At 51.3% G+C, this 14,002-nt stretch overlaps 1 protein-coding gene across 1 annotated transcript in view; it reads left to right on the top strand.

Moving 5' to 3' along the window:
* Positions 1–14,002, top strand: part of GID4 (GID complex subunit 4 homolog) — a 32,454-nt gene that overhangs the window by 6,545 nt on the left and 11,907 nt on the right. Inside the window, 1 exon segment of the mRNA XM_066365030.1 lies at positions 5,505–5,612. Coding sequence (XP_066221127.1) covers positions 5,505–5,612 — 108 coding nt within the window.

Here is a 14,002-nt window from a genome sequence, read left to right as displayed (position 1 = left end):
TGTAAATAAGTCACAGTGTGACTGATACTGCTGATTTTCTTTTTCATCCTTTTTGAGAGGAAAAAAAAATAGAAAGAATATAGCTGACCCCCCTCCTAAGTTGAAGAGTTTCTGAAATAAGCATCAGTCCCTCAGTTCCCTGGAACAATAAGAAGTGCTCAGCCACCCTCTGAACAGAAATGGCTGCTGTGTACATGTGGACTGTTTTCTTTGAACCAACTCTTTAAACCTCAGAACTCCTGGAAATACAGGAAGCAAGAGGGAGCATCCTTCTTTTCCCACTAGTGAGTAAACAGGAAGAGGAAGGAGGTAGCTAAACTGGCCATCGGACTCCACGGTGAGGGCCTGGGCTTGGCTGGGCCGCAGGGTCTTGTTGGCCTGATCAGCTCGCACCGTCTTGGTGGCCCAGCCATGTTGATGGTGCGCGGAGCTGTGCAAGGGCGCTGGGTGGCCTTCTCGCTCTGTCCTGTACTGTTCCATGACTTGGCACTTCCCTTCAGTTTCCTCATGTATGAAATGAGAATTAAAAGTACTTGCTCTGGGCCCTGGCCGGTTGGCTCAGTGGTAGAGCCTCAGCCCTGCATGTGGAAGTCCCGGGTTCGATTGCCAGACTTCCGGCACACAGAAGAAGCGCCCATCTGCTTCTCCACCCCTCCCCCTCTCCTTCCTCTCTGTCTCTCTCTTCCCCTCCCGCAGCCAAGGCTCCATTGGAGCAAAGTTGGCCCGGGCATTGAGGATGGCTCTGTGGCCTCCGCCTCAGGCGCTAGAATGGCTCTGGTCACAACAGAGCAACGCCCCAGATGGGCAGAGCATCGCCCCCTGGTGGGCATGCCGGGTGGATCCCGGTCAGGCGCATGTGGGAGTCTGTCTGACTGCCTCCTCACTTCTCACTTCAGAAAAATACAAAAAAAAAAAAAAAAAACCCAAAAAGCAAACTTGCTCTGTAGGCCCTGGCTGGGTTGCAAAGTGGATAGCATCACCCCAGCATGCCAAGGTTGGGGATTCGATCCTCAGCTGGGGCACATATGAGAAGCGACCAATGAGTGTACAACTAAGTGGAACAACAAATTGGTGCTTTCTCCCTCCCTCCCTCTGTCCCTCTCTCCCTCTCTTCCTCTCCCCCTTTCCTTCTCATATCAATAGAAAAATTTTTAGAAATACTTGCTCTGTCTCTCCAAGGGGCAGTGCTAGTCCTAGTGGGGAGGAAACAATGTAATATAAGTGGTAGGTTATAATGTGATACAATATAGAATGCTAATAAGGTACCCATTATCCCTCAGTATTGAAACAGTTTCTCTCTCCTTGATTCCCTCTGGTTCTTCTACTTCTCTGTGAAACATTAGTTGACAATTTCCTGCGAAGTTTGTGGAGATGAAAAGGCAATCCCGCCTGACCTGTGGTGGCACAGTGGATAAAGCGTCGACCTGGAATTCTGAGGTCGCCGGTTCAAAACCCTGGTTTCCCTGGTCAAGGCACATGTGGGAGTTGATGCTTCCTGCTCCTCCCCCCCCCCTCTCTCCTCTCTAAAATGAATAAATAAAATCTAAAAAAAAAAGAAAAAGAAAAGGCAATCCCTTCATCACCTCTGGAGCCTGACCCAGTCAAGCAGGGACCGGGAATGATTGCAGAGTGAAGGATGCTAACCTTTGCATCTGTGGCAGCAGAAAACAGAGCAAACGGAGGATGTTCCGCTCTTAGGCAGCCAAATTAACTGAGGGCAGAACGTAAACATTTACCTTCATAAGGAAACCAGAAACATTTGTAATGTAGGGTATATTTAATGCCGGTTCTAAAAATCAGTCATTCTGGTCATGGGAAGCTGCACAGAAATGCTAGGGAGCATTAAAAATCCCCAGTGCATGGAAATGCTGTGACATTTGCATCAGAAGCAAGGAATCCCACCTCCGGGTCGTAAACAGCCAGGCTCTGTTGAGGAGGGGGTGATGGCATGGTCCTTCTGTGGAGGCCGGCCCAGGGCGACTTTGGTTCATGGCCACAGCTCAGAGACTGCCCTCCTGGCCTCTCCTTCCCACCTGCACCGGGAGTGGCCTCCCCAGAGTGGTCTGCGCCAGGTGCTGCTGAAGTCGTATTTAGTTAGAAAAAGGCTCATGTGTTTCCTGATGCTTCTAAGTTGTGCTCAACTTCTGGGTTCTTTGAATTCATCTTTTTTAAACAGCATTTGTTTTAGTAATTTTACTGACATATCCTTCACATACCATACAATTTACCCATTGAAAAGAAACTTCATTGGCTTTCAGGATAGGTGCGGTGTTAGACAACTTCTTAATAACTTTTTAAATTATAAATCCTATACGTGGTTGCCCTGGCCAGATAGCTCAGTTTGGTGAGAGCATCGTCCCAAAGTGAAGAGGTTACCGGTGCTACCCTCAGTCAGGGCTCATACAGGGTCACGATGTTTGTGTCCTCTGTCTTCTCCCTTCCTCTCTCTAAAATCACTAAGTTTAAAAAAATGTTTTAAAGCCTGACCAGGCGGTGGCACAGTGGATAGAGCGTCGGACTGGGATGTGGAGGACCCATGTTTGAGACCCCAAGGTCGCCAGTTTGAGCGGGCTCTGCTGGTTTGAGCAAGGCTCACAAGGTTGAGCCCAAGGTCACTGGCTTAAGCAAGGGGTCACTTGCTTTGCTGCAGCCCCCCGGTCAAGGCACATATGAGAAATCAATCAATGAACAACTAAGGAGCCTCAACGAAGAATTGATGTTTCTCATCTCTCTCCCTTCTTGTCTGTCCCTATCTGTCCCTCTCTCTGTCGCTCTCTGTCACAAACACACACACACACACACACAAATACACGGTCACTGTAGATAATTAGTAAAATTCAGAAAAGGGTGACATTTCTTAGAATGATTTTATACCTGTGTTGTAAAATGCAGTCATCCATTTTGTGTACTTTTCCATTTGTAGCTATTACATTTAGTTTAATAAAACTATATAATTTGGTTTAATAAAAACTATTTAAACGGCTTGGGTTTTAGTTATAGTCTACTTGTGCTTATAATATGGAATCGACTCTTAAATGGGAGATAATTTGCCTCTTTGCTGCCTTACATTCACAGAAACACACAGCTTTAAAGTGTGTGTGCCTTCTGGAAACGAAATCCCAGAATTGTAAAGAATGGGTGTCAAGTAACATTCTCTTTGCAGTTCTGAGCCAGCGGGAGAGAGAGGACCCGTCCCCTGGGGAGGCCCCTGGCAGGCAGCTGGCCCGGGGCCTGGGGGAGTCAGGGCAGACTCTTCCCTTGTTCCCTCCTTCGCTGGACCCTTGGAAGGGTTTGGAAGCCCCCCTGACGTTGTGCAAAACGAGCTTGGAGCAGGGAGGGAGACAGGTCACACTAACTAAACTCACAGGAGCCCGCTGTGTAAACAGAGTGCTGGTTTACACACTTAGGAGTTACATGAATGCTCCGGAAGTTCTCTTTGACTTACTGGCTAATTGAGTGTTGATCCCCCAGAAGGCAGGTCTACGTGCGACCCAGACCTATCACCAGGCAGTTTTTGGTGAGGGGAGTAGACTGAGCAGCGTCACTGCCTGGCGACAGCCAGTCCCCCGTGGGAAGCGCACACCTCCGCTGAGGGAGGCCAGCGTGCTGCTCTGCTCCTCTCGGGTAGCTCATCTTTCTGATGCCCCCACACCTCCCCCTGCTGACGGTTTTTCTTTGGCTCTATGGATTACCCACAGCGTGGCTGCAGCCAGGTGCTCGAATTTTGTGTTCCTGCACTGAGAGAGGTGGTATTTTTGTCTTTTTGGTAACTTCTGTCCATATTAGCTCTTGTTTATTAAGTATTTAATTCTCTGAGTTTGGGGGTACCCTGATATAATGCCTAAAATGTTTGTAGGGAGAAGTCAGTGCAGAATCATTCGTTAGGAAAATGTGACTTGAAGCATACGTACTTTCTTTGTATTATAATAGGACGCCTTTATCATTTTCTTCTCTCTATCGAAGTTTTGAAAAACTATCAAAGTTTGAAACTCAGAAAAATGACGCTTGTGTGTACACGATACAGTTCATTCTTGTATTGTTATTTATTACTGTATTACTTTCCATATGAACAGCGGTAAGCCTATCTGTATGTAGCTTTTCATTTAAAATCTCAAGTCAGGTGCTAACTTATATAGAATTTGTTTTCCTTAGTAGTCTTTCCTAAAACAGATTAGTATAATTTAGTCTATACCTTTAAGATCGGGTTTCCATTTAGAAAATTTTCTCCTCCTTCATTTCTTCACTCTGTATACGTAAATATCTCCATGAAGAACCCAGCAGCAGTGTCGGGGTAAGGAGGCTGTGGTGGGGAATGTTATATTTATAATATTTGAAAGGTCACTGCTGAGGGCATAGAACACCTGGTGGTGTGTCGTGGAGCAAGCCCCTTGGTCGCGGTCGCCGTGGCAGCACCAGTGACGGTGGTGATGCTGTTTCCGCCCGCCCCTGAGCCTGTGCGGCAGCATCTCCCAGGAGGGTCCGGAGCATGGGCAGGCTGGGCTGGGAGATGAGGCACAGCCATTGGGAGAGGTTCACTTGACACACGTGTAGATGTTTGATGCAGAACAAGAGGGTCTTACGTTGGGGTCTGAAGAGGGAAGTGGGCCTCTGTGGTTCCAAGGACATGGGGACGGTAATCGTGGGTTGCCGGGCACTGCCGCCCTCACCACGCTCCCGAGGAGCCCCAGGGACTCGGCAGTCTGGGGTGAAGGGCGGCTGGTTGGTTGGGTGGCTGGTTGGTTGGTTTTTTACAAATGCAGAGAAATGGTAGGCTTTTTATTGTGTTAATTTTTCTTTCATTAATCTGGTGCGTCCTTCTTAGCAAATGAACAAAATAGCAAATCAAGTGAACAGAAGTATTCTAAGAGCTCGGGTAGGAATACAGATTACTTATCTTTCCCAACAGATTTCTTTTTATGGTTGTGATTTTCCCTTGCAGACCTGGTTTACGTGTAGTTTTCTAGTATACATCATTTTTGTTTATATGATGATAGAATTAAATGTACCTAGTATACCAAGGTGTACTATCAAAACCGCCCCTTGATACTTGCTTGAAGAGTTGACATAAAGGACGAAACACTGAGCCAGTGTGAGAACCAGTGGGCTGGATCGCAGATGGAGGGAGACGTAGTTGGGAGGGCTGTAATTTTGGAAACTCTTTGGGTGTTTTCCTTGGAAAGTGCAATCTATGAGGTTACCGTCTTTGTGTGCTGGAATATTCAGAATTTACTTGTGGGAATCGTCCCGGTTATTTTTTGAGTGATCAGCACATAACATGTGAAGTCAAGCAGAGTCCCTGAGTTCTGAGAGAGACACCATTCTCTGGACACCTTCAATTCAGGGTCTCCACAGCCATCGGCAAATTGGTGATTTTTTTTTAAGTATTGGGAAGAAGTTACAGTGAGGTTGATTTTTTCCTTTTGTAAAAGGTTAAAACTTGTGTTCAACATATATATATATATATATTTTTTTTTTTTTTTCTATTTGGGTGTTTTACCATATAGGAGTATCCAACCCTCACGACCTTCTTTGAAGGAGAAATAATTAGCAAAAAACATCCTTTCTTAACCCGGAAGTGGGATGCGGATGAAGATGTTGATCGGAAACACTGGGTGAGTAGATCTGGGGTTGCCCCCGGGCGAGTTGAAGAACCAGGCTCTCAGGGTCTTGTGCTCTCTCCCTTTTTCTGTTTGTCCAGCTCTGTCCACGTTTCCTTTTTTTTTTTCCTGAAGTGAGAAGCAGGAGGCAGACAGACTCCCGCATGCGCCTGACCGGGATCCACCCGGCACGCCTACCAGGGGGCGATGCTCCATTGCAGCTGGAGCTGTTCTAGCGCCTGGGGCAGAGGCCAAGGAGCCATCCCCAGCGCCCGGGCCAACTTTGCTCCAATGGAGCCTTGGCTGCGGGAGGGGAAGAGAGAGACAGAGAGGAAGGAGAAGGGGAGGGGTGGAGAAGCAGATGGGCGCTTCTCCTGTGTGCCCTGGCCGGGAATCGAACCTGGGACTTCCACATGCCGGACCAATGCTCTACTGCTGAGCCAACTGGCCAGGGCCACGTTCCTTTCTAAGCTCTCATACCTGGGGAAACCTTGTCAAACATGCAGTGATGGTCTCCAGCTTTAGCTTTTGAGACCGTGACGCGGGTCCTGGGAAACTGCCCCTCCGCCCCGCCCACCAGCAGAATCACAGGAGACGTCTCGTCCTGGCTCCTGACGGACAGGGCAGGGTGCTAAGTACTGGGCAGGATGCTGCCGAGAGCGCCAGCCCTCTGCCCCTCGAACCGGCAGGGGTGGGGCCTGTTCTTGTTCATCAGCAGTGAACACCTCAAGGCAACCCCAGTTGTCGCACAGTTTTGTGTCTTCAAATGTCCACCTCCCAACCATCATCAGAGCCATTGGCCTGCTTGACAGTGGCCATGATGAATTTTGGCTCAACACGGAAAGTCCAGTGTATTTACCCTCTGAACCAACCAGACATGATTGTTTGTGTTAGTCCTGAAGATTCTAGAAGTCCTCGTTCTTCCCGCGGCTGCTCACACCTGGCTGTTCACACTGTCCCTGAACCTGACCTCGCCGAAGTCCTGGGGGCTCACACCTGGCTGTTCACTCTCTCTCCTGAACCTGACCTGGGGGCTCACACCTGGCTGTTCACACTGTCCCTGAACCTGACCTGGGGGCTCACACCTGGCTGTTCACTCTCTGTCCTGAACCTGACTGGGCAGTCCTGGGGGCTCACACCTGGCTGTTCACTCTCTCTCCTGAACCAGTCCTGGGGGCTCACACCTGGCTGTTCACTCTCTCTCCTGAACCAGTCCTGGGGGCTCACACCTGGCTGTTCACACTGTCCCTGAACCAGTCCTGGGGGCTCACACCTGGCTGTTCACTCTCTCTCCTGAACCAGTCCTGGGGGCTCACACCTGGCTGTTCACTCTCTCTCCTGAACCAGTCCTGGGGGCTCACACCTGGCTATTCACTCTCTCTCCTGAACCTGACCTGGGGGCTCACACCTGGCTATTCACTCTCTCTCCTGAACCTGACCTGGGGGCTCACACCTGGCTGTTCACTCTCTGTCCTGAACCTGACTGGGCAGTCCTGGGGGCTCACACCTGGCTGTTCACTCTCTCTCCTGAACCAGTCCTGGGGGCTCACACCTGGCTGTTCACACTGTCCCTGAACCAGTCCTGGGGGCTCACACCTGGCTGTTCACTCTCTCTCCTGAACCAGTCCTGGGGGCTCACACCTGGCTGTTCACTCTCTCTCCTGAACCAGTCCTGGGGGCTCACACCTGGCTGTTCACTCTCTCTCCTGAACCAGTCCTGGGGGCTCACACCTGGCTATTCACTCTCTCTCCTGAACCTGACCTGGGGGCTCACACCTGGCTATTCACTCTCTCTCCTGAACCTGACCTGGGGGCTCACACCCGGCTGTTCACTCTCTCTCCTGAACCAGTCCTGGGGGCTCACACCTGGCTGTTCACTCTCTCTCCTGAACCAGTCCTGGGGGCTCACACCTGGCTGTTCACTCTCTCTCCTGAACCTGACCGGGCAGTCCTGGGGGCTCACACCTGGCTGTTCACTCTCTCTCCTGAACCAGTCCTGGGGGCTCACACCTGGCTGTTCATTCTCTCTCTTGAACCTGACCTGGGGGCTCACACCTGGCTGTTCACTCTCTCTCCTGAACCAGTCCTGGGGGCTCACACCTGGCTGTTCACACTGTCCCTGAACCAGTCCTGGGGGCTCACACCTGGCTGTTCACTCTCTCTCCTGAACCAGTCCTGGGGGCTCACACCTGGCTGTTCACTCTCTCTCCTGAACCAGTCCTGGGGGCTCACACCTGGCTGTTCACTCTCTCTCCTGACCTGACCTGGGGGCTCACACCTGGCTGTTCACTCTCTCTCCTGAACCAGTCCTGGGGGCTCACACCTGGCTGTTCACTCTCTCTCCTGAACCTGACCTGGGGGCTCACACCTGGCTGTTCACTCTCTCTCCTGAACCTGACCGGGCAGTCCTGGGGGCTCACACCTGGCTGTTCACACTGTCCCTGAACCTGACCAGGCAGTCCTGGGGGCTCACACCTGGCTGTTCACTCTCTCTCCTGAACCTGACCAGGCAGTCCTGGGGGCTCACACCTGCTGTTCACTCTCTCTCCTGAACCTGACCGGGCAGTCCTGGGGGCTCACACCTGGCTGTTCACACTGTCCCTGAACCTGACCGGGCAGTCCTGGGGGCTCACACCTGGCTGTTCACTCTCTCTCCTGAACCAGTCCTGGGGGCTCACACCTGGCTGTTCACTCTCTCTCCTGAACCTGACCAGGCAGTCCTGGGGGCTCACACCTGGCTGTTCACTCTCTCTCCTGAACCTGACCGGGCAGTCCTGGGGGCTCACACCTGGCTGTTCACACTGTCCCTGAACCTGACCGGGCAGTCCTGGGGGCTCACACCTGGCTGTTCACACTGTCCCTGAACCAGTCCTGGCAGTCCTGGGAGAGACTCCTGCTGCAGAGCCCCATCTGAGCTGGCTTCTCTGTGGCTTAGCTGCTTTGCTTGTTAACGTTTTTCTCGAGTTAGGAAAGAGGCATCTATCAAATCCTGTTTTGATTAAATTTAGATTTAGACTTGAGCTTTTTAGAACATTTTTTTTGAAAGTTACATGTTTGGACTATTGTAGCAAAGAGACACTAGGGGTTGGGCAGTTGTTTGTGTCTTTATAATGTGAGAGAACGAACAGGATTTGAGTATCCAGAGGGTGGGGATACTAGAGCCCTAGTGGTGGCCAGTGGTGCCGTGTCAGGAAGCAACCTGACCAGGTGGGGGCGCAGTGGACAGAGCGTCGACCTGGGACCCGGAGGATCCAGGTTCAAAATCCTGAGGTCACCAGCTTGAGTGCAGGCTCATTCAGCTTGAGTGCAGGGCCGCTGGCTTGAGCGTGGAATCATAGACATGACCCCATGGTCGCTGGCTTAGCTGGCTTGAAGCCCAAGGTCACTGTCTTGAGCAAATGATCACTGGCTGGGCTGCAATCCCCTGATCAAGGCACTTATGAGAAGCAACCAATGAACAACTGAAGTGCCACAACTACAAGTTGATTCTTCTCATCTCTCTCCTCTCTTCCTGTCTGTCTGTCTGTCTGTCTCTCTTTCACAAAAAGAAAGCCAGCGGTGTAGGAGGCCCCTTGGCACCATCTGGCCCCGCCCTGCCAGTGCTGGCTCTTTCCCTATGGCTTTCCACCTCACAGGAAGGCTGCCTCCTCTCCGGACAGCCCCAGGGATAAAGTTCCCCCTGTAATAATGAACCACAGGGGAGACAGTTCTTCCTGTAATAGTGAACCACAGGGGAGACAGTTCTTCCTGTAATAGTGAACCGCAGGGGAGACAGTTCTTCCTGTAATAGTGAACCACGGGGGAGACAGTTCTTCCTGTAATAGTGAACCACGGGGGAGAAAGTTCCCCCTGTAATAGTGAACCACGGGGGAGACAGTTCCCCCTGTAATAGTGAACCGCAGGGGAGACAGTTCTTCCTGTAATAATGAACCGCAGGGGAGACAGTTCTTCCTGTAATAATGAACCACGGGGGATAAAGTTCCCCCTGTAATAATGAACCACAGGGGAGACAGTTCTTCCTGTAATAATGAACCGCAGCTGCTCTTCCACTCACCTTCGTGTTCCGTCTCAAGTCGGTCCTGCAGAACGCGAGGTCTCTGAGGCCCAGTGAAGTCTCAGCTGTAGACGAGGTCAGCGGCACACTAGACTAGCTGCCTGGAGAGCAGCTCTTACTTTCCCACTGTCTTCCCATCAGGAACTCTGGGACCCCAGCCCTGGTAGGCTGGACTGAGGTAGTCTGAGTGAAAGAGGCGCTGGTATGCCAGGCGTGGTAAGACAGGAAGCTGGCCCCACAAACTGTAATGCCCGGGTTTCCCTTAACTCTCCCAGCCCATGAAGGATGCCCAAGGCCCCACTGAGGACTCTTAGAGGTCCATATTATGCCATTGTTTGTCAGGGTTTTACCGCGTCTAATAAACATCACCTGTGGTCTCATATTTCCAATGTAAACTGGAATTGGAGACCCTGTGTTTCACCCTCACGTTTTCCTGAGTGGTGTTTTAAGTTGCTCTTAGAGTGGCACTAAAAAGTGAGGAGTTCATATACTTGATCTTCTGAGAATAAAAACACCTGTGTAACAAATCCTGTGATTAATATCTGTGTGTCCTCATTTTTAATTAAGATGCTTTCTTACAAAATTAATACATGCCTGTTTAAAAATACTTGAATAAAAGAACAACAGAAAAGCAAAAGGGGCCTGACCAGGCGGTGGTGCAGTGGATAGAGCGTTGGACTGGGATGCAGAAGGACCCAGGTTCGAGACCCCGAGGTCACCAGCTTGAGTGTGGGCTCATCTGGTTTGAGCAAAAACTCACCAGCTTGGACCCAAGGTTGCTGGCTTGAGCAAGGGGTCACTCAATCTGCTGTAGCCCACGGTCAAGGCACATATGAGAAAGCAATCAATGAACAACTAAGGAACCGCAACAAAGAATTGATGCTTCTCATCTCTCTCCCTTCCTGTCTGTCTGTCCCTATCTGTCCCTCTCTCTGACTCTCTTTGTCTCTACCACAAAAAAAAAAAAGTAAAACAAATGGGAAATAGAATCACCTGTAGGTGACAACACCTAAAATTAAAACAGGTATTAACCTTTTCCTGAAACCTGTTTGAGCATCTACACTTTTTTTATTTTCTTGAAACAAATATGGGATCATAAGATTCAGTTTTGTAACCTATTTCTATTCCCACCCTTTTTTTTTTTTTTTAACTTAACCATACACCGCCAGCGTCTTGTTTCTGCTTACCTGGCTGGCACCGAGCCACTCCGTTGTGTCAGACACAGGACCCCGTGCCTAGCCCCCCCTCGGCTTAGCAGGTTGCTAAGCTGCTGTTTGCCTCTCTTTGCTACTGTTTACAGGGGTCTTCTCAGTCATCTGCTCACAGGGGTATTTCAGTCATCTGCTCACAGGGGTCTGCTCAGTCATCTGCTCACAGGGGTCTTCTCAGTCATCTGCTCACAGGGGTCTTCTCAGTCATCTGCTCACAGGGGTCTTCTCAGTCATCTGCTCACAGGGGTCTTCTCAGTCATCTGCTCACAGGGGTCTTCTCAGTCATCTGCTCACGGGGGTCTTCTCAGTCATCTGCTCACAGGGGTCTTCTCAGTCATCTGCTCACAGGGGTCTTCTCAGTCATCTGCTCACAGGGGTCTTCTCAGTCATCTGCTCACAGGGGTCTTCTCAGTCATCTGCTCACGGGGGTCTTCTCAGTCATCTGCTCACAGGGGTCTTCTCAGTCATCTGCTCACAGGGGTCTTCTCAGTCATCTGCTCACGGGAGTCTTCTCAGTCATCTGCTCACAGGGGTCTTCTCAGTCATCTGCTCACAGGGGTCTGCTCAGTCATCTGCTCACAGGGGTCTTCTCAGTCATCTGCTCACGGGAGTCTTCTCAGTCATCTGCTCACAGGGGTCTTCTCAGTCATCTGCTCACAGGGGTCTGCTCAGTCATCTGCTCACAGGGGTCTTCTCAGTCATCTGCTCACAGGGGTCTTCTCAGTCATCTGCTCACAGGGGTCTTCTCAGTCATCTGCTCACAGGGGTCTTCTCAGTCATCTGCTCACAGGGGTCTTCTCAGTCATCTGCTCACAGGGGTCTGCTCAGTCATCTGCTCACAGGGGTCTTCTCAGTCATCTGCTCACAGGGGTCTGCTCAGTCATCTGCTCACAGGGGTCTTCTCAGTCATCTGCTCACAGGGGTCTTCTCAGTCATCTGCTCACAGGGGTCTGCTCAGTCATCTGCTCACAGGGGTCTTCTCAGTCATCTGCTCACAGGGGTCTGCTCAGTCATCTGCTCACAGGGGTCTGCTCAGTCATCTGCTCACAGGGGTCTTCTCAGTCATCTGCTCACAGGGGTCTTCTCAGTCATCTGCTCACAGGGGTCTGCTCAGTCATCTGCTCACAGGGGTCTGCTCAGTCATCTGCTCACAGGGGTATTTCAGTCATCTGCTCACAGGGGTATTTCAGTCATCTGCTCACAGGGGTCTGCTCAGTCATCTGCTCACAGGGGTATTTCAGTCATCTGCTCACAGGGGTCTGCTCAGTCATCTGCTCACAGGGGTCTGCTCAGTCATCTGCTCACAGGGGTCTTCTCAGTCATCTGCTCACAGGGGTCTTCTCAGTCATCTGCTCACAGGGGTCTTCTCAGTCATCTGCTCACAGGGGTCTGCTCAGTCATCTGCTTACAGGGGTCTGCTCAGTCATCTGCTCACAGGGGTCTTCTCAGTCATCTGCTCACAGGGGTCTGCTCAGTCATCTGCTCACAGGGGTATTTCAGTCATCTGCTCACAGGGGTCTGCTCAGTCATCTGCTCACAGGGGTCTGCTCAGTCATCTGCTCACAGGGGTCTTCTCAGTCATCTGCTCACAGGGGTCTGCTCAGTCATCTGCTCACAGGGGTCTTCTCAGTCATCTGCTCACAGGGGTCTGCTCAGTCATCTGCTCACAGGGGTCTGCTCAGTCATCTGCTCACAGGGGTCTTCTCAGTCATCTGCTCACAGGGGTCTTCTCAGTCATCTGCTTACAGGGGTCTGCTCAGTCATCTGCTCACAGGGGTCTTCTCAGTCATCTGCTCACAGGGGTCTGCTCAGTCATCTGCTCACAGGGGTATTTCAGTCATCTGCTCACAGGGGTCTGCTCAGTCATCTGCTCACAGGGGTCTGCTCAGTCATCTGCTCACAGGGGTCTTCTCAGTCATCTGCTCACAGGGGTCTTCTCAGTCATCTGCTCACAGGGGTCTTCTCAGTCATCTGCTCACAGGGGTCTTCTCAGTCATCTGCTCACAGGGGTCTTCTCAGTCATCTGCTCACGGGGGTCTTCTCAGTCATCTGCTCACAGGGGTCTTCTCAGTCATCTGCTCACAGGGGTCTTCTCAGTCATCTGCTCACAGGGGTCTTCTCAGTCATCTGCTCACAGGGGTCTTCTCAGTCATCTGCTCACGGGGGTCTTCTCAGTCATCTGCTCACAGGGGTCTTCTCAGTCATCTGCTCACAGGGGTCTTCTCAGTCATCTGCTCACGGGAGTCTTCTCAGTCATCTGCTCACAGGGGTCTTCTCAGTCATCTGCTCACAGGGGTCTGCTCAGTCATCTGCTCACAGGGGTCTTCTCAGTCATCTGCTCACGGGAGTCTTCTCAGTCATCTGCTCACAGGGGTCTGCTCAGTCATCTGCTCACAGGGGTCTTCTCAGTCATCTGCTCACAGGAGTCTGCTCAGTCATCTGCTCACAGGGGTCTTCTCAGTCATCTGCTCACAGGGGTCTTCTCAGTCATCTGCTCACAGGGGTCTTCTCAGTCATCTGCTCACAGGGGTCTTCTCAGTCATCTGCTCACAGGGGTCTGCTCAGTCATCTGCTCACAGGGGTCTTCTCAGTCATCTGCTCACAGGGGTCTGCTCAGTCATCTGCTCACAGGGGTCTTCTCAGTCATCTGCTCACAGGGGTCTTCTCAGTCATCTGCTCACAGGGGTCTGCTCAGTCATCTGCTCACAGGGGTCTTCTCAGTCATCTGCTCACAGGGGTCTGCTCAGTCATCTGCTCACAGGGGTCTGCTCAGTCATCTGCTCACAGGGGTATTTCAGTCATCTGCTCACAGGGGTCTGCTCAGTCATCTGCTCACAGGGGTCTTCTCAGTCATCTGCTCACAGGGGTCTGCTCAGTCATCTGCTCACAGGGGTCTGCTCAGTCATCTGCTCACAGGGGTCTTCTCAGTCATCTGCTCACAGGGGTCTGCTCAGTCATCTGCTCACAGGGGTCTTCTCAGTCATCTGCTCACAGGGGTCTGCTCAGTCATCTGCTTACAGGGGTCTGCTCAGTCATCTGCTCACAGGGGTCTTCTCAGTCATCTGCTCACAGGGGTCTGCTCAGTCATCTGCTCACAGGGGTATTTCAGTCATCTGCTCACAGGGGTCTGCTCAGTCATC

This window comes from Saccopteryx leptura, chromosome 2 (assembly GCF_036850995.1).
Source record: "Saccopteryx leptura isolate mSacLep1 chromosome 2, mSacLep1_pri_phased_curated, whole genome shotgun sequence".
NCBI classification, from domain to species: Eukaryota; Metazoa; Chordata; class Mammalia; order Chiroptera; family Emballonuridae; genus Saccopteryx; species Saccopteryx leptura.
Note: the sequence above shows the minus strand (reverse complement) of the source record. Positions and strands in the feature narration are given on the sequence as shown.